The 23,106-nt window shown below is 43.6% G+C and overlaps 1 protein-coding gene across 7 annotated transcripts in view; it reads left to right on the forward strand.

Moving 5' to 3' along the window:
• Window positions 1–23,106, forward strand: part of arap2 (ArfGAP with RhoGAP domain, ankyrin repeat and PH domain 2) — a 176,490-nt gene that overhangs the window by 110,257 nt on the left and 43,127 nt on the right. For all 7 annotated transcript variants that reach the window (XM_082526030.1, XM_082526031.1, XM_082526028.1 and 4 more), the window contains exons 16-18: window positions 8,614–8,758; window positions 15,873–15,975; window positions 16,716–16,914. In XM_082526030.1, coding sequence (XP_082382156.1) covers window positions 8,614–8,758; window positions 15,873–15,975; window positions 16,716–16,914 — 447 coding nt within the window. The remainder of the gene's footprint in view (window positions 1–8,613; window positions 8,759–15,872; window positions 15,976–16,715; window positions 16,915–23,106) is intronic.

The raw sequence follows: 23,106 nt of genomic DNA on the forward strand, positions 1-23,106 counted from the left end.
TTTTGCAACTTTGTACTTTTGTGTTACTCGCAGCAACAACTCCACCTCATTGTTAGAAAATTTAAAAAACTGTGCTTTTCCTCGACATTTTGCTGTGACGTTTCAAAGAGCCGGAAAGTAAATAAACGGCAGACAGAAATGAGGCAGGTAAATGCGCAGTACTGGAATGTAAGTGTTTTCGGACATTTCAATGTGGACGCACAACTCTGTGAAAACGACTGAAAACGATAGGGTGGATGCGGAAAACACTGTTTTCAAATTTATCCTAGCTAGTGTGGACGTAGCCTAAATTCGCTGCTCAGCTATGGATATGCGTGCTATGAGGCTCCCGGTGCACAGTTTCTGTGCTGATGTTAATGCCAGACGAGGTTTGGAAAGAAGGTGGAGCAGTAGCTACTGTTACTCATTGTGCACCTCAGGAGTTGGTGAGCACATCTACATTCACAATAAATGACCTACCAGAATAGGTCATTACTGAATGTCGGTGGACCTGTATCTGATGAAAATATAAAATGTTAAGTTGTTGTAATAACAAGATAATTTTTAAACTGCATTGTGCTGTCATCTTAGTAAGAAGTCATAAATAACCACCCCAAGCTGTTTAATATTGGCTGGTGTTGTTTACGTGAATGCTTTGCCAAAAAATACATTGATGTGTCTGCAGAGCAGTGAGAGTGGCTCTAGACTGTAGTGGTTAACACGTTGGCTTGGTAAGCAAACGGTCACTGGCTCGATCTACCCGCTGTAGCCATCTTGAAAGTAACTTTAGTTAAGTATATCTTAAGGTTACAGTCTCTGCTCGAGGCCATACCACCCTGAGCATGCCCAATGGTTGGTACTTGGATGGTCGCTTGCCTGGGAAGTAGAGCCGGTCATCTATCCAGTACCTGCTCCAGTCTACATGCTGAAGTATCCTTGGGCGTACTTTGACATGAATGCTGAGTTGCCCTTGATGTATCCATCAGAGGTTGTGTGTGTGCGAATATTAGATGAGGTGCTTGGATATAGAAAGAAAAGCACTTGTATGAATGTGACTGAGTGAAGGAGGCTTGTAGTAAAAAAAGCGCTTTGAGTGCTCTGTTAGCGTAGAAAAATACTATATAGTTACCACTCCATTTACCATCTTGTATCCTAATATAAAAGCCGAGATGGAACGTGAGTACATGGGTTGTTGTTCCACATACAGCGGGTGTTTCAGACAGAGTACTACAGGTGCCCATTTTTGTTGGTCACTGTCGTGCATTTTATACCACTTGCAGTCGCCGCGCCATCTCCTCAGATAAGTGCTTGTGATATTTCCTCCAATAAATACCTTGTTATTTCATCAATTATAGAAAACCACGCAGACACGGCTTTTGTGCTTTAATGGTGCTTTAACTGCAGCTGCTGAAAAATTCAGAGGGGTTGGGTTCAAAACTCGGTGTGTTCCAACTTCTTCAATCACAAGGAAACGCTGTCAGGACTTTGCGAGCGCAGAGGGGTGAGGTATTTTTGAATGTGCTCTCCTGGATGTCTTTTGCTCGCAGGCTAATGGTTTGATGGTCTATAGATGCACCAAAGTCCTTAATAATTCATACAGTAGCTTGTGCTCATGGCTTAATAAAAGCACTCTGCCACAGTGTCTTAAACTTCACCTTCTTTTTTTGGCTTGGAGAGAGCTCTAGTGAGCTGTTGTGCTTCCACTGATGGGAACTAGTATGTGTAAATTAATTTGGCAAGCAGTTTTGGTAATGCCTTTGAAAAGGTGGCTGGGGGGCGAGGACCAGTGTGCTGGCCCACAGTAATGAAATAAAATACAACGCCTGCTTTGCATTTGGCAGCATGTTAAGTCAAGACACTGCTGCTAATATAGATTAGGGTTAGAAAAACAAATTTCCTTGTTTAATTTAACAGCGCTCCACCGTCCTCGGCAGCGTGGCACCACTTTACCTCCCGCTTCCTGTTGTGTTTGAGCTCGGCTTCATATCCGGTTTGTACAGTTGATTCCAGCGTCAATTAAGTCCTCCCCCTTCGAACGGGCCGAGCGGTGACTCATGCTACTCCCACACTGAACAGTGTGCACTTCTCCGTGTGCGCTCGTGTGAGTCCTTTGAGGGGAAAGCGAGACAGTTAGTGTCTGAAATGGTGAGTGGCAGCAAGGAAATGGCATCCTCAATTTTGTTTGATTAGTTTTGTCTTTTCCCTCATCAGCAGTGCTCTGTTTTTTTCCCTTTCCCCAGCAACACTAGCTCAGAAGAGAAGAGAGAAGAGACAGATGTGGAATTACATTTTACTGAGGACAGAAATCTGTGTGGACAATTCAGTTACTTGCAGCTACAAAGTTAGAGTCGGGTTTTTGATAGTGAACCAAATCTTCTTTGTGGTTTATGGTAAAAATTTGCTTTCAAAGACTGCTTAAATAATTACAATTTCTAAGTAGTCACATTTATACTGCTCTGTTTTTATTTCACGAGCACTAGACAAAGCCCATTGAAACAATTTGTCTTAATCTAATGTACTTTTTGGGGTGTCTGTGTTTATGTAACCGCGCCTCCTGCCTAAATGAGTAAGCAGTGCTGTTGCTAAAGCCAGAAATACATGGCAGATAGTGTGTATTTTTTTCCCTTTATCTTATGCCATATCTGTCCATTCCTCCCTGTAATGAAGTGGGCTGTAATTCTGGCACAGACAGATCGTTCAGATCCCTTCAGTTTCTCGATTTCCATTTCCAGCCCCCCTGACAAGCTGTCCAGCAGATGTCTTCATCACAGATATTTTAGTCTGATGGCAAGATAGACAGAAGATTGGTGGAAGGGGTAGAGGTGGGAGAGTGAGCGAGGGAAGAGGTTGATTCAGTGGAAGAGGGGCACAGCCGGCTATTTCGATGCATACTGAAATGGGTGCCTGCGCCGCGTCGATAAAAAGTTTCGGGGGACTTTTTGAGTAAATCTGGGCGAGCGCGGTTAAAAATAAAACTTGATACACATTCAGAGTTAAAACTTTTGAGTAAACTTGTTATTCTTTAAATGCGGCCCATTCAGTCAATGAACAATAAGACAGTTTAAATGCCACATTGACTGGCTGATTTGTCTAATCAGCCTGCTCATCGTGCGCTCTTGGAGCATTTAGCACATTTCACAAATTGCTGTAGTGAGAGAGGAGGTGAAGGGAAAAGGAGCAGCAAAAGGAGAAACTGAGGTTCCACATAGTAGATTTCCTCTGGAAAACACTATGCGGGGAGAGCTTTTAGTGTATAAGCTAATTGGCCCAATTTAGCGGGTGCAGGCTTGTACCACGCTTGGCTTCCGCTAGGCGTTGTCTCTGGCGGCTGGTTGTGGACTCCTGCGGAGAACGGCTGGGCCGCAGGGCCGTTGCTGTGTGTGGGGAACAGCTGGCAATGGACGCAGCTGCTTGATTGTAAATCAAGCACCATTGTTCCTGCTATTGCGCTGGTGCTTGTGTGGAAGCTAGTGGTATCCCACCCGCTAAGGAAATGCCGAACCACAAACAAAGAGGGAAGATAGATGCACATGATTGGGTGATGTGCAGATATTTGATAAAGCTAGTTTCCTGGGGGAATATCTTCAAGGGATCCAAAGGCATTCACTGCTGTGTTAGGAAGTAACTTGTGCCACACATTTTTAACACAGTTGCATTCAAGTGATTGAAACTCATTGTAGTTATTTACAGAGACCATGCCAGTATGGCACTGAAATGGCAGCATCACATGTCCTGCATCTAGAGTACAACTTCCTTGCCTGGTTTTATAGACATTCGTCTACTTTGTGTGTCTTCTGTCTTATCCATAATCCATCAAATCAAACATTCATTCCCAATTCAAGCCCGAAGAAGATCAGTACTGATGTCTCCAATTAGATTTTTTTAATTCTTGACTTGTGACACCTTGTGGCTGCCCCCCTTTCTACGATCTCCTCGACGTGTTAAGGCTGTATGTGAGAATCTGTACCTGTGGTTTTGCTGCCCAGGATAATTCTTCTAAAAGTGGTAGAGTAGGGAGCCCACTCATGTGTCCACTCTGATTAGACTCAGGATCCCACAGCAATTTGCTTCCTGGATTCACAGTGGGACTTTTAGTGTCTTTGTCCTTGGACGAAGAGGAAATTAAAAATGTTTTCTTTGTGTCCTCGGCATAGATGGAAGGTTTTGAACATGTCTGTTCAGGGAGATTGGATCTAGATGCCACAAATGGCAGCGTCGCAATGATATCCATTAATATTCCTAATATCCAGGTCTGCTCGTTTGCATATTTCAAAGGCATTGTAACTTTTTATGACCTTGATGAGAGGTTTTGGACCTCTCCGGCATGTTAACCTTCAATAAAAATCAATATCTAAGAGTTATTTTAAACAAAAAAAGCTCACCATTTTGAGTTTGAATTTTCATATTGCACCACGTTTTGACAATTTGAAGTTTTTCCTTCGTAAAGACATTTAACCAAAAAAAACAAAACAAAACCTGAACGTCTGCACTAAATTTGTAATTGGACTGAACGACATTCAGCAGATGTCGAGACATTGAATGTGAACCCCAAATGTCAGCCTGGTGATTGTGGCGTAAAATTTGACGGGAATCTGCAAATTCATGAGAGTTCAGCCTGTTCAACAAAGTTCCAGGGGGCAAAAGTGAAGTGAGGGTGATTTAAAAAATAATGCCATGAAAACTTGTTTATTTATTAGTTAGCCTCATGTAAAATGCAGTAAACTGAACCGTGACAGCACCAAATAGGTACCACCTTAGCCTTTTAAACAACACCAGATCCTCCTGGGTATATTTTATACATATATCTTACAGATAACAACATTAACTTACTGAGCAGTATGATTTATAAGAGCAGCACAGTACTGCGTGCCATGTTTAGTAGTACTTTCGTCCATACATGACCTAAACTCCCACATAACCACCACATGAACCATTACAAAGACACTTAAAAAAAATTTTCTGCAAAACCTTAGTGATTCAGGGACACATTTGAAGCGAAAGTGAAGTGCATGGCAATCTTTTCCGTCACCAAGACAACACTGTGTCCTGTCAGATAGATTGGACTGGTAATGGCTTTAAATACCAGAGTGTCTCTGTTTCTCTCTGTCCTTCCAGCCTCTCCCTCTGTATGTGTCTCTGTATATGTATATACGTGTGTGTGTGTGTGTGTGTGTGTGTGTGTGTGTGTGTGTCCTACATACAAATAGAAATTGGTCGCTTTCAAATGGAGATGATGAATCTTTAGCTGTTGGAATAACTCTTTTCTTGGAAGTGAAGTGGGGTCAAAAGAAAAGTATTTTTTAATGCCACAGCAAGCAGTTAGGTATTAGTCACTGCATTTTTAAAGCTGTTTACAGAATTGTGTCCAAATAGTTTTTTTTCTTAGACAAAAGACACAAAGAAAAGTCAGAAAGAGCCACAAAGAGAGGCAGTGCAAGGGTGAATAGAGCAAAACTGACATCCTCCTTTTCCCATGCTTATCACATCCTTTTTCTTTTAACAGCCAGTTGTAGACACTTCCTTTTTATTGGAACTATATCTGTTCCTTCAGAAACATCACACACAGTTGGCAGTGGAATGCACAATTAGCATATTCATGAGATGAATACAGTGGAAACTTTGGAGTTGCAAGCGACAGGGGGTGTGGGGTGGGAAGCTGTTTGTTTGTGCGTGTGCGTGCGTGTGTGTGAGTGAGTGTGTATGTTTGTTGCGGAACAAAAAAGCAGATGGCACGGTGACTTTGAAAATCCAAAATTAGGTATGTTTTCATGAACTTCATGCTCATTGGCTATGTAAATCGCACAGTCAGACAGTCATGAGAGACAATGTTGTGTGTGTTTTCCAGCTTTTCCTCTGAGATCATGTTTGTTGATTGAAATCTGCTTGCTGCTTGGAGTCTCTTAACAGTTCTAATTTTGAGAGTGTGTACATCTTTGCGTGCATGCGTTTGTGCGTATGCCCTCACATGCTGTGTATATTATATTTTATTGAAACTGACGTGCGGTCTTCTTAAATAACTGCCACGTGGACGCAGATCTGGCTTTGAACAGTGAGATGTTCCTCACGCCATGCCAGAACTACTTTTGATCATTTAAAAATGGAGACCACAGTCTTTCTGCCCAATTTGGACTCAACTTACATCATTTCTGAAAGGCTTTTTAAAATGTTGTGCTTTAACCACAGAGGACTCTCATGGATGTAGGGAAGGAGGACATGCAGAGGGTTGGTGTGACACAAGGGTAGGATGAGACGGAGGCAGATGATCCTCTGAGGTGACCCCTAAGGAGAGCAGCAGGAAGACGATTTATTTAACTTGAGCAGAATAGCTTTGCTTGAATCACAGTATTACTGGGTCTTGGTGCAGCTGCTCAGTTCCTCCAGTGCCTGAAAAAAGCCACTTCAGGCTCCTTTAACTTAACTTTCTTCTTATTGGCTGCCTCCCAAAAACAGAAGGTCTGATCAGCAGGTGGGTGGGGCATGTGTGCTGACAACCACAACATGCACATCAGATGATGGTGTAAGGATATCCACTTGTAGGTGGTGTGGTACCATTATCTGACTAGTTTGGTTTATGAGTTAATTGCACACAAAGAGAGCGTATGCAGGCGACATGTGACATTTACTCATCTGCTGCAGTTTGTCTGTGAAAACTGCAATAACGTCTAATCTCTGAACTTTTAAACAGTTTTTTTGAAAGTGTTGTTTCGGCTTGCAGAGAGTCATTAGCTGAGTTAAATAAGGTTCGAGTGGTGCTAATTGTCCCGAAGCCAATCACTCAGATTACTGCCTCTAATTAATGGCTTTTTCTGACTTTACAAACAATAGACAGTTTATCCAGTTCTATCAAAATGCAAATGTACATTTTACAGTAGAGATAATAAACATATTGAGGTCAAATAAGAGTCCAAGCTACACATTTATCTCAAGGTGGAATCAAGTTTGTGTGTGAAATATATCTCCAAAGATAATGAAGATTATATTGTTATAAGTACAGTTGTGTTATGCATATTGTGTGTGTGTTTTTTGTTATTAAACAAACACATTCATCCTCTTACTTTGTTTGCTTGGATCAGAAGCATCCATTGGCTACCAAATGGCCAGTGCTAGCAAACCTCAGGTGGACAAAGACGTGGTCCCCGTACCTTTGTAATACCATGTTTTCCAGGTCTTTATTATTTACTGAGATAAAGCGGGAAAAGCCTTACCACTATAGAGTGATTTAATTACTGTATTTCAAAGTGAAAGTAAATTAATTAAATAAGTCATTTTTAACATGTTAGCCTACTTTTGTAACATAAAGTAAAATCACTGTAAAACTTTAGCAAGTTAAGTAAAGCACCGCAGTGTTTCTCAAACTCAGTGAATGATGTTGATTGATTTCAGCTCTAATCATATTTATATACAAAAAATAAACAGATAAATACATTATTCAGCCAACAATAAAGACTTAATGTGTTTATGATGTTGAATTTTTCAATCTTCAGTCTTGGTGAGGGCCTTTCCTGCTTTGGGACCTGATCAATAGTCAGTTGACTGCTGAGCTCACCTGACTATTGATCAGGTGAAGTCAATAGTCAGTATAACTTTTTCACATCAGGCATGTGACTTATAGCAGCAAGTGCACAGTTGGGGGAAGTTTTGTCAATGATGACTGTTTCATCAGGTTGTTTGCATTAACACCGCTGGCACCATGAACTGGCTCATGAAGATCATACTGTTGTGGCCACAGCAATGGTGACTGTTCAGAAACATTACACGGTCCCACCTAGAAGCTCATTATTTAGTTTAGGTAGTGATGGATGAGCAACAGTTAAAAGCATCAGGCATAGATCAGAATATTGTAATGTATATGCAGACAAACCCCTTAACAGTATATGATAAAATAGCTAAGGCCCCAGCCAACCGCATGGTAACCACTGGTCGCTAGGGAAAAATGTGCGTTCCCTGACCAGTTGGCGAGTGGTTGCAGGAGGCTGCTTGCTGCCGGTAGGTGCAGTTGACTGCAAAAAGTTACATGGTGTGGCACAGAAAACTGTTGCTTGTGTTCACCAGCTTGTCTGCAAAACCTTGCTAACCAACTCCTGAATGGTACTGAAACGTGAAGTGGCAACTGTTTGCCTTAAAAGGAAAAGTTGTGCCGGTAAGCTATATCTTTAACTTTGAAGGCAAACTGTCACTGCTTGTAGTTACCAAGGCTTTTGCAGATAAGTTGGTATTTTCAGCGCAAAGCAACAGCGACTGCAACAATCCACTAGCACCAGAACAATCTTTGCGACTCACTTTACCAGTTGACTCCATTTCCCTCTGGGATTCATAAAGTTTGTCTTTTTCTGATTCTGATTCTGACTGCCAGCAACCTCCAGTAACCACTCCCCAACCGGGAAGGTAGTACACGTTTTTCCACAGCAACCAAAAGGCTGAAAACAAAGCGAACTCCGGCAGCAAAAGAGCAGCGTTTTTATCAGTCACCACTTTAATACAAGTTTCAACTAGTGTTTAATTAGTAGTTTCAGAAGCTTTCTTACGTCCTTTTTTCTATCATTGGAATGCACCAATGGATGACTAAGTTCGTAAGTGGCCGGTCCTTATACACAGTATTTGTAATGCTGCTTTCTGTGTATGTGTGAATTTCAGACATGGCACGCCGTTGGTGTACTTTGGAAGGCGGCTTCCTGAGTTACTATGAGAGCGAGCGAAGCCCTTCAGCCATTGGCAGGGTGGACGCCACCGAAGTCATTAGCCTGGCTGTCAACCACACAGAGACGATGACTGGAGCTGGGTATGAATGCACACACAAATCAACTAATTAGTGAAAGTGAGTACATGAAGAAGAAAATCTAAAGGCTTCAGGAAATTACTTCAGTCCAAATCACGGACTAGATTTCAAAACTTTTTGTGTTCCCCTAAGCTTGAACTGATTCTTTTCAAATGAACATCAAACTTATTTTACTGCTGTTATTTTAATATGGGTGTAAGACAGTGCCAGCATTTGTTTTTTTTAATGTATTTCTTAAACATATTGATATTTTTTTAAACTCACAATATGAGCTGTCCAGAGAGAACTCTTAAATAACCTCAAACCTCCCAGAGCAGCAACAAACACCATCACATGTCCAATAGTAGCCCATGAGAGTGTAACAGTTCTTTAAACCTCGCCTTATTGGCTCATTGTCTTACTAAATTAGCCAACCTCTAAGTTTTGCCATGAAACTCTTCCTTAAAATCACCTCGTACAATTTTGGATTTATCATTCCCTCAGTGAATCTATCCAGGCTCCGAGGTAGTGAAGCAAAGCCCAAACCTTGATGCTCCCTCTACTTGTGCTCTATCCCGTGCTGTAATTACATTTTTCAGGGTTTTTTTCCCCCCGCTTTCAGACAAAACATTATAAATTTTTGCCTAAACCTTCAACTTGAAACAAATTGAGATATCAGAGGGGGACAATGCTTCCATTAGCTTCACTTTTATTCAGTGTTTTCTAACAGTGGAGCTACAAACGCAGATTTAGAGATTTCTGCAGAGATGTTGTGTTTCTACACTTGGCCCACTTTCAGGATTGAACGTTCTGCACTTGGTGTGATCTTTGCATGATGCCAGCTATTTTCTTATAGATGATTTGTGTTTTTGTGGGTTGGTTTAAACTTTGGTCTTCATAAAGGCGTTTGTAGCTTTTTCTGGCTTTGCGCATCTCTACGAACCTTCGATGACCTTCAGAGTTGTTGCGATGTTTCACACCAATCCGTCTTTATTGTGTGCCATTATTTAGAGCCAGGGACACCTCTGCAAGTCACGCATCCCATCCTGGTCATACCAGATATTCACAGCTTTCCCTGCTGTGCTATTAATGTCGAGCATTTAACATTAATTTAAATCCAGTATGTGGGGACCGCACATAAATTACACTTTGCAGGAGATCAACAAGGTAATAAGGCTTTCATAAACACTCAACATTTAAATTTACTCTTATTCATGCACATCCCTCGTACATAAGCATACGCAGCACAACCCTGCAGTTAAACTGCTTTGAAATGCTTCATTTGCATCCTCTCTACTAAATCATAATTTATGTGATTGTTAAATCTGCTTTAAGGACACACGTGTCACACATACACAAAAGGCATTTTGAATAATTTATTTCTTTTATTGGTTAAAATGATTTTTACCGCACGTGTTATTCATCTATTGCAGCACCACAGCCTGCTTGACGTGGATGTATATCCAGGCTTCTGCTCTGTTTCTTTCCCCTCGTCGTGTGTCTCATTAGCATAACCTCAGACTGAGCATTATTCAGTTTTACAGAACCATCAGGGCTTTATGAGCGCTATGTTTACTATTTACTTTGGTGGGGATGCAGTTTTAACTGCCACTTCCTGTGTTCGTGTTACCGTTCCACCTCACCCCGATTGCGTTCAGCACTCCTCAGTCAGATTATGATGCAGCTACACCACAAAAAACAGCAAAAAAAAGTTGCTTTGACAACAAACTTTTATTTACTTATTTATTTATTTCTTGTGGAAGTGGTACAAACACTCAAAAAAAGAATCAGCAGATGTCCCCATACGTCCCCGCTCACGTGCGTCACACTCCCACTGCATCCTGTATGTGCGTTCATGTGCCTGTCCCCCTGTTCCCGAGCTCGGAGTCTGATAACTGCTTATGATTAAAGCATAAGCCAAGTCCTTAATGATAGCAGCAGATGTTATGAAGAGGAAACAATGCTTTTATTTGTAAATGTTATGTATACAGCCATTAGAGACACATCTGGCTTGCTAAAACTTTGACCTTTTTTAATGAGCTGGACACACACACACACACTGCCGTGACAGGTTACACTGATAATCATGCGTGTGTGTGTTTGGTGAGTTTTCTACAAAGCAGCATCGACTTGCACCATTTTTAGCCCTGCACATAAATCTCAGTTACAGGTCACGGCGTGACCTCGGCAACAGCTATTATTTCTCCGTCGCTGGCGCTCATAATGGCCGTGCGTTTCACTAGATTAAGCTCTGCCTCGCTCCGTCTCAGTCCTGCAACTTCCAGCGTTCCCAGCATGCCCGTGCACGGAGAGAGCCGGGACGTCTCACCTCTCCAATGTCTGCCGCTCATGAATATTAATGTATGCAGATGACACACTCCCACCAGCAGCCTATCACCGTGCTGCAGGAGACCGTAGGTGTCATTTCCATTAAACATGGCATTTGGGTAATTTCACCGTGGCAGAGGACACCGTGAATTATAGCGCAGCCCCAAAACATACGTTGGCTAAAGTTTATGAATATTAGAAATCCACTCCTAAGGAATTAATGCAAAGGGAGTATGTTAGCTGGTGATAAGTTGATTTTTTTTTTCTCCTTGCCTAAAAATTATTTTCTTACTCATCTGCCTGTTCTGACAAGAATATTTGTAAGTCGATTCCAACCTTCAGATTTAGCTAAAAGCCCTGGAACTGCTTCTTTTTCGTCCTTTTTAGCTGCTTTTTGGTGCGGTTTCATTATCTGTCATGTTCGTTATCATGTCCTCCTCTCGCACGCAAGCTTTTTGGAAGAGCTTAGACTTCGACTTTGCAAGTGACATGGGGTTTCTATGTAGGGCAGGGAGTTTAGACTTTTCCGAGGTACACGAAAGCATTGAGGAGAAACTAAAAAACTACAAAAATACATGTAGATAAGTTTGTGCACATTTAAAACACAGGTAAGTCTTGTACAGCAGGTTTCCTCTGTGAGGAAGTGTTTCTTAACTCACTCTTAGTATAAAAAACTATTTTAACAAGTAGTTTTTTATACTTAAAATAGCACGCACGTGTGTAATTGAAGCCTACTTGAAAATTGAATTGAACCAATTTAAAAATCTGGTCTCTAATAAGGAGGGTCAGCTTTTTACAGTAATGTGTGAAATATTTCCTTAATCATGGAGTTTTCACATGTGCAATAAAGGACAGAGAGCTCTTTTGATTGCTGTGATAAGGTGGCAGCATGCGCGTGAAAATTGAGGGTTCCTTATTTGATTTTCATCTGTGCAAAGTAGTAGAACTGAAATTCTTACTTAAAGAGTCCCGGATAAAAAGATGAGAAGTGTGGAAGAATCATATCTTTGGATATGCCTCCAGAGCTGCACAGGGAGAGCGGTTCCATCTGGTTTCATCTGGTCGACCTAGGAGGAAACTGACGGTCAAACTTTAGGGTGATGCTGTGGTCTTTGCAGCAGTGGCATCATTGTGCGAACAAAACAAAAGCCAGACAGAGTAGATTGAGGTAAAACATGCAAAATAACAAAGACAAAGAAGAAATATAGCTGATTTATGGCGGCAGAAGCGTGTTATAAAACTGTTTTGTCCCCACGCAGGAGGACATAGCTGGGAATTATCATTCTAATGTCCATGTACATCAAACTTGATGTCATACCCAAGTTTATCAGATCCGTCCTGCACAGCGTGGCGTGCAATAAAGTTTCTTGGGCTGCTAACAATTGCATCATTTGTATCATAGGTGCCTTAATTTCTCTTGTGGAAACGTGGTGGGACCAGACAGACAGCTGTACATCTAGGACAACATTTTGAACATCTCCATATCTATATTCAGATAAAACTGACTGATATGTGTCACTAAGACTAGATGGTCAGGCTCAGGCTCACATAAAAAGACAGACTTCAGACTCTTCTGAGGTGTAAACTAACCAAATCACCTCTTTGGTTGCACTTTAACCATCACAAAGCAAGAGACTAAATGTCATTATGTGTTCATTTTCTTATTTCTGTCCATTTATTTTCTTCTGCTAATCCAATTCAGGGTCACATGGGGGTCTAGAACCTATCGCAGCTGTCATAGGGGGGGAAGGTGGGTGCAGTGTGGACGGGTCACCAGCCTGTCGCAGGGATAGGTAAGAGAGACAGACAACCATTTGGGCAATTTAGAATCACCAATTAGCCTAACCCCATGTGCAAGTGTATGTACTTTGAGAGATAGGAGCGCAAACACGAGGAGAACATGCAAACGCCAGAGCAATGGATTTGAACCCGTGACCTTCTTGCTGTGAGGGCATAGGGCTAACTACTTTTTTCTGGTATATATGTGTATATATTGCTAGAATAATAGACGGTTACAATATTAAACATGGTGTATGTGCAAGGAATCCCTGTGAGGCAGGTCCAGACTGCTATAACGAAACAGCCAGAGTGTGCAGATATCTCTAATATGGGTATTTCAGGTACACAGCACAGGCTGTGAGGAGAAAAAGGCCACACAGTTGCTGTTCAAACAATGGCCTAAAAGTAGATGACGCTGGATGAACTAACTAAGCTGTAGCAGGGCCCAGTATGGGACAGACGAGGATTATTTTGAACTGTGAATCATGCAAAGCTGCTCTCACAGATACTAAAAAAAGGAATATAGAGTTGGAAGTAACCATAACAGGTCCCTTTTTAAGAAATCTCAAAGTTACGTCATCTCGCAGTCTATGAATAAATCCCACTACAGGACAGAGGAAAATGAGTGACTTCAAAGTAAACTCTTTACTAAAATTAGTGTTTCTATTGTTGTCGTGTGCTTGTTACCTCGTGTGTTGCTCGCCTGCTGCAGCGTGATTGTGATCTGTATCATTTTTTTTTGTCCTTTGTTACAGTGCATAACCAACCTAGTGACTCTTTTCCCCTGCCTGAAAGTTACACAACAGCTAAACTTTCAAACTAAATTGAAATTTAAACAACAGCAAGGACAGAAATATCCCTGCAGAGCTCTCTGCTCCATGAGAACAAATGCTGCACCCTGTACCAGGGCAGGCAGGACCGAATTCTGATCACCGTTTAATAAAGGCAGAAACCATCTTACTGCCTTAAGCTGACTTCTCCCACCAAACTGGTGTCCACATCAACTTTTTTTAAAGGCATAAAGTTTGATAACTACATGTAGTTTGCTGTTGTGCAGATAAAGTTTATCCGTGAGGTGGTCCATAGGGGACAAACCGTTTCAAACTGATGCCATGTACAACACAAAACAGTGACCCATGTTTGCTTCTTATAGCTCATGTTCTTGCTCACATCATTATTTCAACACCTTTCTGTCTCTCCTTCCTTCTAGTTTGCTTCCTGTTTCTTTCTCTCCTCTTCCCCCTCAGCCGCTCCGTCCCTCTGGGACTCTCATGATGCAGCGTTCATCTCTCATCTCTCTCTTGTCCTTTCTTTACAAAGGAATTTTCCCCAGCGCATCAAGGTAACCCCGCCCCCGCCGCTCTCTCCCTCGCACTCCCTCTAGGACCTCCTTTCTAACAAGCACCTGCAAGCCTCCCAGCGCGGAGGCAGCAGGGGGGGATTGCAGGGAAAGGGGGCGGGCCAGGTCACGCAAAGAGCGCACAAACACCCATGTCTCTCCTGTTCCCCTGACACGTTTTAGAAGCGAGCAGCTTGGCGCTGCCGTGACCCCAGCGACACGCCACCTTAAACAGCCGTCGCTGTAGCATTTAGAGCTGCCCTCGTTGTAGCGCACCAATAGAAAGCCAGTATGTACCGACCATTAAGCGAGTGATACTCTGACCCGTGCACTGAGGGAGATGGAGGCAGAAACAACAGGAAGAGAAAGACCAACAAAGATTAATAGTTGCCTTTGGGTTGCAGACAGCAAGGGTTTTACCTGCGAGTGTGGGGATGGATGAGTGCATACTGCCTATTCTTTTTCTCTTTTTCCTTTTTTTCATTTCACGTGTTTGGTGCACGCACACCTTCAATTTTTATGCTCAAATATGTTTTCAGGCAGGTGAATATCCACCGATGATCTGCTCTGCAACACATTTAAGCAAAGACCTGTACAGTGATCACAACAAGAATCTTATTGTTATTAAATGTTGTTAAAACAACCGACTGCTCCTAATTTTATAAAAGCTGTCCTCTTAATGTAGACATTCGAGCTTGGTGGGTGAAATCCAATTAAGTCTTGTGATTGTGATATACGAGGGGGGGGGGGGGGGGGGGGGGGCTTCTTTGTTGTTGCTTTATTTACAGATTGCCGATGGCATTTGTGTCAACACGTGATGTGGGATAACGCCTCATAAAGTGTGTTTCGCATTAAAAGTATAGAATGGTGGGAAAAACACTAAATACAGAGGCCACACATGAGCCAAAGTCTGCTTGAACTGTGCTGTAGTGAACATTTTTGATAATCATTTCCAGTTTGCAGTAAAACAACTTTAATGGTTTTTGCAGTTTGCAATTAGTAATGGTTCTTTGAAGGAATGTATTTATTTGTACCAGTTTCTGTTTGACCGCTTTGTTAGACAGGAACATGAAATTTTATATGTGGTTTAATGAATTACAGCACCACAAGGCAATGTTAAATTAATGCATTGAAATTAATGAAAACTTTCTCCTTTTTTTTCTTTTAACCCATTTTTGCTCCGGTCCTTGTACCTAACCACTTATAGAGGAATGATTTTTTTATTTTGTATTTTAAGCCACTTAAAACTGACCTTTGAATCATTCATGCATAGAAAAGCTAACAAAATATAAAGAAATGGCCGGTATCTGTACATTGGCAGTGTGTCTCTGCAACAACTCTGAGACACTGAGAGCACAGCAAAGATCCCACATATAGAACATTATAGAGGCTAAATACTAATGAACGTGTGTGCCAGAGCACCATAGGAGTGGTGAATAAACAAACTCGCCACTCTTAAACAAATCTGGTAGAGGAATGTAAAACAGAAGTGGCCTTTAGAAAGGCACTCAACTCTCAGCTGCTTCAGGAAAGCTGCCCAGCAGATCTGCCTGGATTTAACGTATGTATTGGTCGCGTGAAAACTGAAGCTAGATTTGGATGCTTCGTTAGCCGTTTTCTGTTTTTCTGTGTGTGTCTGTTAGGCCGTTCTCATTTCCTCGTATCTGATAGTGAGCTGTGCATCTCTGGCAGGGCTGTGTTTACCGTGGAGCTGTACCTGCAGACGGAGCGACTGCTGATTTTCGGAGCGGAAACACAGGAAACGCAGCATGACTGGATTCAGGCGCTAACAAAGGTGACACAGTTTGCAGATACAGTGCACAATGACACTCGTAAACAATTATTTTCTTTGTGTCTTCAGTGAGCCTCAACCTACCTTTGCTTATTTCATTAAGAGATGTAGTCTCTCTTTCCCTTCCCTCACGTACTGACAGAATCATTCAACACTACACAAACCTGTCCCTGTTTTATCCTCAACTCCCAGGAAACCCAATCATGGACACTGCAACACACAGCATCTTTAATCAATTCGTTTTTAGACCTAGGCACAGTTGAGTGTTCCTGCTTAAATTACAGAACAGTGTCTAAAGAATAGCAGTGAATGTGTCTACGGGTGTCTGTTTAAGGAAAATGAGGCTTCAGCTGTGCTATTAGTTTCACATTTTTAAAAAAAAACAAAACAATAAAATAGGCTGTTGTCGTCACCCTGCCGGGCAGTCGAGATCAAAGCAACATAGAAGTTTCAAATGTATATCATGGATGTATCTTTCTTGACAGGGACGTCACCTAGGATTTTGAAACTGATAACACAGGTGTATCTACTAAAAATCTCAGAAAATATTGAATCTCAGTGACCTTGACCCAAAGGTTAGAGGTCAGTGGTCAAGTTTTCAGAAAATCTTGTCAATGTAATATTTTGCAATAACAATGCAAGTACTAGGAGGCTGAGGGGTAGCACTGGCCGCTGCCAGTGTTTTTAATTATAGACATTCCTAATAAATAAGACTCCTTTTTGTTTACTTATCGGATCCGCAGTGCTTCATCCCACCTAAAGTTGAGGGACTAGTGCGGAAAGAGAGTGAACTGATTGGCAGAATCCACTACAAAGAAGGTCACGACCTGTACTACTGGAGGATGGGCTGGTTTATGCTGGAAGGCTCTTCCCTGCACTTCAGCTCAGGAGAGGAGGAGGGAGAGGAGGAAGTACTTCAACTCAAGCAACTGCAAGAACTCAGTAAGCATTTTTTCCCCCCTGCCTCTCACTGTGTGCTCATGCTGGGAGCTCAGTGAAGTTGCCGTCTGTATCATTAGCCAGATAAGAAGTTAGATATTGTAACTCAACGTAGGTTCAGTGGTGCATAATCAGGACTGAAAGTCCAGCAAACTTGAATTTAATAGACAGACCCTCCCTGTCTTGTTGAAGAAACTTTGCTCTAATAACTTTTTGTCCATGATAACATAGTTTGGCTCCTGAAAGTCTTGGCTTTACTTCTCCTTTTTGACAAATAACCATGAATCATCTTATCCAAGTATATTAAAAAATGCATTACATCAATAGCAAGGTTACTGTCTTTTCTCCAGTTTTGAATTGAGACACATTTACTGCACAGAAGTACAAGTGTGCACTACTGTGTGTGTACTGCTTTCAAGATTCAGATTGTTGCACACATACTTGAATTCATATATTTAAATTCACCAACTCAGCCACCTAACAGTAACGACACCATGTAAAGCAATCATATGAAAAACTCATTAGACAAAATGCATTATACAAGTATAATCATGTGGGGAAGGGGGGGGGAGTCACATGCACAGGACTGCTGTGCGGTTCTGTGCAAAATGACATACACCCTTACTGCTTCCATAGGAATTAAGAGGAAAAGACACAGGACGTGGGCACCTTGTAGTCCTTGAGTTGGACAAAAACTCCTCTGTTTACCAAAGTATTCGAGAGTCAGATGTGAGGCTGTCTGTCTGACACCTTAAGCTTGACTGAAACTGGGTCATGCAACAGGGAAATGATCCCGAGCACAACTGCAGATCTGCAGAAGAATGGCTGAAAAAGGTGTTGCAATAGCCCAGTTTATGTCCACACCTCAGCCTGATTAAAATACTGAATACATTAGCAGAGCTGTATATAAAAAATGTCTGCAGACCTCATTGAATTGAAGCAGCATAAAGAAGAGTGAGACAAAATTCCTCCACACTGATGTGAAATAATGATAAGAAGTCATACAGAAAACCATTACTTTAAGTTATTGCTGTTAAAGCTGGCTCATCAAACTATTGAATCATAGGGTGTACGTCTTTCACAGGACTGCAGAGATTCATTTGAAAAACTTTCTTTTTTACATGACTGCAAGTTTAGCTTATAGGATTAGTACAGAGACATGATTCTCAGTTTAAACATGAGAGGTCCCGTGTCTGAATCCCGGACGAGCCCCCAGTTTGTCACTGCCTAACTCGTAAGGCTGCAACAAAAAGGCTTGGCACACTATTTGCATTTCAACAAAGTAACTTTAAAAAAAAACTTGGCTACATTAAATGCAAATCTAATTAGATGTGGAAACTGGTGGGATCAGTGGTATGGACATGTATGACTACTAGCATGCTAGCAGACAGGCAGGTGAGTGAAAGACAAAAAGACGTGGCAACAACATTTTTACAGTTTGGGAACATAGGGTCCAGGTGCTCCCAGTTGGCACTGACAAAATCTTCCCTGGACTTCAGCAATCTGGAACTCATGCAGAGGAAAAATTGAGGGGGATCGTGGGACTTATTTGAATTACTATAAAACCCCCAAACTTTAATCCTGACTGCCTTTAAAAGAAAACCCATTACTGACTTATGTACACATAAAATTTATTTGAACCTAAATAGTAAAAGTTATATTGCTCTCTTAGTTAACACAAACTGTATACCTCAGCTTTCCCTAAATTGCCACAGTCTACATGAGCAAACAATCCCTTAAAAAGCTTCTGGTGGGCCTCTAATAGGCAATAAATCAGATTTTTTTTTTCATTTTTAATCTCAGAGCCCAAAGCAACCATATCTGTTTCTGCTTGATAGTGTCAGCGGTCAATTGCTGTAACTTCATGATGAATGTGCTGAGATTTGTGGCTTTGTAGCATTCGCTCTATTTTCATATACTCTCTGTAATTTCCAAAAAAACTACCAATCCATAACACCCTCTTACTGCTTGCATTTATACCTACTTAATGATGTCGGAGGATGCAAAGACATTTCAGCTTCTCACACCATTACACATTTCAGCTGAATCTCACTCCTCTATCTGACTAACTTAGTTTTCCATAATATGAAAAAGAAGAAAAAGAAAAGACAAGCTCGGAGAGGAGGAGCAGAGGAGAGAATAAGAAGCTCCTCCGGTAGAGTGAGGTCAGTAAATGTCAATATTACCTAATGCATCGACAGGCAATCGTCATTCAGATGAGATTTGGCTTCCCCAGAGCTGCTAACAAAATCTTTTATGAAAACATGATCTTTTTTTTTTTTAGAAGAAGAAGAATTCATTGCTTTCAAAAAGCCACATAATGTTCACAGTATGAGGGTGTCACGGTAGCACTGTTCCCACAGCCCACTTACACGAATTTTGCCAATATGTTCTCATTTCTGGCAAAATTGCAAGTTATTTAAAGGACAGTCGGTGCGGAGTGGCTGCCAGTCAGCGTGGAAGGCTCAAAAGTTCACGCATAGTTTGGCAGATAATAAAGATTTTGGAACATTTCAATGAATTGCGCCAGTGTGATGTGCGAACAGAAGGAGGGGAGAATCAATGGATCTTTTTAATCCACTTACAGCTCGACATGGATCAAATCGCGCAGAGCGCCGCCCCATCTTCTCACCTGGGGCGGGATAAAGAACTGCAGTGGTGTTCATTTTTATTCCCGGCTTTCTCAAACCATATTTGTCACAGCCGGGGAGCCGTTAGCGCCAGAAGGGACTGTGTTTTGTCAGGGGATGGTAGGTTCTGGAGCACTGAAAGGATCCCTTTAGGATTCACAGTCTGTGACATGGGATTAACTGTTATTTTCTCTACAGTGACACCACCGCATGAAAGGTGCCCCTGTGTAACACTCGGGGATTAAATAAATACACTTTTCAATTAAAAAAACAAAAACAAAACATGTTTCCAGCACGGTTCACCTCAGACTGCATCAGTTTTATTTGCAACTGTGATGTCTGAGAATGTTTTCTTTCTTTTTTTTGCATCTGGCTGCCAGAGTTATAATCATTCCAGTCACCTCTAAAATGCATTTAAAAAAGATTTCCCACTGACGATAAAGCACAAGCCTTAATTTTTGTCTTTTATTCGTTTTTGTTAAGGGTTCCGAAAGAGACTCAGGCGCAGGCCAGGGTTTCCCTTTAAGCGAAGAACAGTGCGTTTATTCACAGTGAACACAATCACCAAGTGGCTATGTACAATGTGCAGGGGGAAAAGGGTCCGGGTCGCCAGGGTCCGTGGGAAACAGGGTTAGGGGAAAAGGTGCTCCACACTTTCTGTACAAAAACTCCTCCTCAGTCACTCCTCTCAGAATCCGGTTCAAAAACGATCTAAACACAAAAGGTCGGGTTAGCGGGATAATAACAAAGGGCTTTCAAGATACAGGTTGGCAGATACACAAGTTTGACTGACGCTGATAGTTCAACGATCCAGCGAAGACTAGTGCAGACTCGCCATCTAAGTAGTGCAGTAATCAGCTGGGATCAGCGGCCGGTGTGGTGATGAGCAGGTGTGTGGGCCAGCAGCGGGAGCCCGCAGTGAGCATCGCCGTGGCGAGAGAGAGAGAGTGAGAGAGAAAACAAACCACAAACATATTGCCCAATAGAGGATTGACCAGCAGGGCACAGGGACCATGACAGTACCCCCCCCTCAACGGGAGCCCCCCGGCGACCCACCAGGCTTACCAGGATGAGACAGATGGAAGGCCCGCAGCATACGCTTGTCCAGGACAGCGGCCCGCGGAACCCAGGATCGCTCCTCAATGCCATAGCCCACCCAGTCCACAAGGTACTGGAAGCCACGCCCGCGGCGGCGAGAGTCCATAATCCGCGTGATGGAATAGGCGGGCAAGCCGTCCACAAGCCGGGCGGGCGGAGGGGGCCTGGACGGAGGGCACAGGGGGCTATTCTGTACAGGTTTGATTTGGGAGACGTGGAACACATTGTGAATCCTCATGTTGCGGGGCAGCCGGAGTTTCAGAGAGACGGGGTTGATCAGCGCCGAAACCTCAAAAGGACCAATGAAGTTTGGGTTGAGCTTCTTGGACTCAGTCCTGAGAGGAACAAAGCGCGTGGACAGCCATACCTTTTGTCCCACGCTGTATGCTGGAGCTGGTGTGCGGCGGCGATCTGCGGTCTGTTTGGTTCGGTCCTTCGTGCGCAGCAACGTCGTCCGTGCGGCCCGCCAAGCTCGTCGGCACCTCCGTAGATGGGCCTGGACAGATGGCACAGAATGCTCACCCTCGACAGAGGGGAAGAGAGGCGGCTGGAAACCCAGTGAGACCTCGAAGGGAGACAGACCAGTGGCGGAGGAAGTCAGACTGTTGTGGGCGTACTCAATCCAGGGTAGTTCATCACTCCAGATGGACTGGTTGGAGGACGCTGTGCACCGCAACATTGCCTCGAGCTCCTGGTTAGCTCGCTCACACTGACCGTTGCTTTGGGGATGGTAACCGGAGGTCAGACTGACCTTTGCTCCTAATGAGGAGCAGAATTCCTTCCAGACGCCAGACGTGAACTGGGGGCCTCTGTCAGACACAATGTCTTCCGGGATCCCATGCAAACGAAACACATGACGGGTAAGCAGTCGTGCGGTCTCCATGGCCGTGGGAAGCTTGGGTAGAGCTATGAAGTGGGCAGCTTTAGAAAAACGGTCCACGATGGTAAGTATGACAGTGTTGCCTGCTGATTGCGGCAGTCCGGTTACAAAGTCCAAAGCTATATGGGACCACGGCCTGGACGGAGTCGGCAGGGGATTGAGCTGTCCAGCGGGCGGCTGATGAGATGGTTTATTCCGGGCACAGGTCGCGCAGGCGGAGACGTACTCCCGAGCATCTTTAGTCAGAGAGGGCCACCAGAAGTAGCGCTGGAGGAAGTTGATAGTGCGGTGGACCCCTGGGTGGCACGTAAAGCGGGCAGTGTGGGCCCATTGAAGCACTTGAGAACGTACTGATTGAGGGACGTAGAGCCGTTGGGCTGGCCCGCCTCCCGGATCCGGTTCCAACACCTGAGCCTCCCGAATGGCTGCTTCGATCCCCCAGGAGATGGCGCCCACGACACAGGTGGCGGGGAGAACGGGAGCGGGCTCAGTGGTGTCCTCCGAGACTGAGAACTGACGGGACAGGGCATCGGGTTTGACATTCCGGGAACCGGGTCTGTAAGAGATGGAAAAGTGGAAACGGGTGAAAAACAGGGCCCACCTGGCCTGTCGAGCGTTGAGCCTCTTAGCTGATTGTAGGTATGCCAGGTTCTTGTGGTCTGTCCAGACGAGGAAAGGCTGAGCCGTGCCCTCCAACCAGTGCCGCCACTCCTCCAGGGCTAGTTTTATCGCCAGCAGTTCCCGATCCCCGACGTCATAGTTTCTCTCTGCAGGGGACAGACGGCGGGAGAAGAAGGCACAAGGGTGGAGCTTACCGTCCTTCCGTTGCGACAGAACCGCTCCAACCCCTGAGTCGGACGCGTCGACCTCGACCACAAATGGCTGCGTGAGGTCGGGTTGGATCAGGATGGGGGCTGAGGCGAATCGTTTCTTCAGTTCTTGGAAAGCTGCCTGAGCTTCTTTGTTCAACTGAAAAGGAAGCTTGGGAGAGGTTAGCTGGGTCAGCGGCAAGGCAACTCGGCTGAAGTCCCGAATGAACCGCCGGTAAAAGTTGGCAAATCCAAGGAAACGTTGCAGTTGGTGCCTATTAGGAGGTTCCGGCCACTCAACAACGGCTTTTACCTTCACAGGGTCCGGGCGGAGGTTTCCTTGGTCGATTATGTACCCCAGGAATGCAACGGTGGAGACGTGGAACTCACACTTCTCTCCTTTGACGAACAATCGGTTTTCGAGGAGTCGTTGCAGGACCTGTCTGACATGGGTCTCGTGCTCGGATTGGTTTCTGGAAAAGATCAGGATGTCATCTAGATAGACAAAAACAAAACGGTTAATGAAGTCTCTGAGCACGTCGTTCACCAGGGCTTGGAACACCGCAGGGGCGTTAGTGAGACCAAAGGGCATGACAAGGTACTCGAAGTGGCCGAGGTGGGTGTTGAAGGCGGTCTTCCACTCATCGCCCTTACGGATGCGAACCAGATGGTATGCGTTTCGCAAATCCAGTTTGGTGAAAACAGTAACCCCCTGGAGGAGCTCGAAGGCAGAACTGAGGAGCGGCAGAGGGTATTTATTCTTTACTGTGATGTTGTT

The sequence above is a fragment of the Aulonocara stuartgranti genome (genome assembly GCF_965226115.1).
Source record: "Aulonocara stuartgranti genome assembly, chromosome: 3".
NCBI classification, from domain to species: Eukaryota; Metazoa; Chordata; class Actinopteri; order Cichliformes; family Cichlidae; genus Aulonocara; species Aulonocara stuartgranti.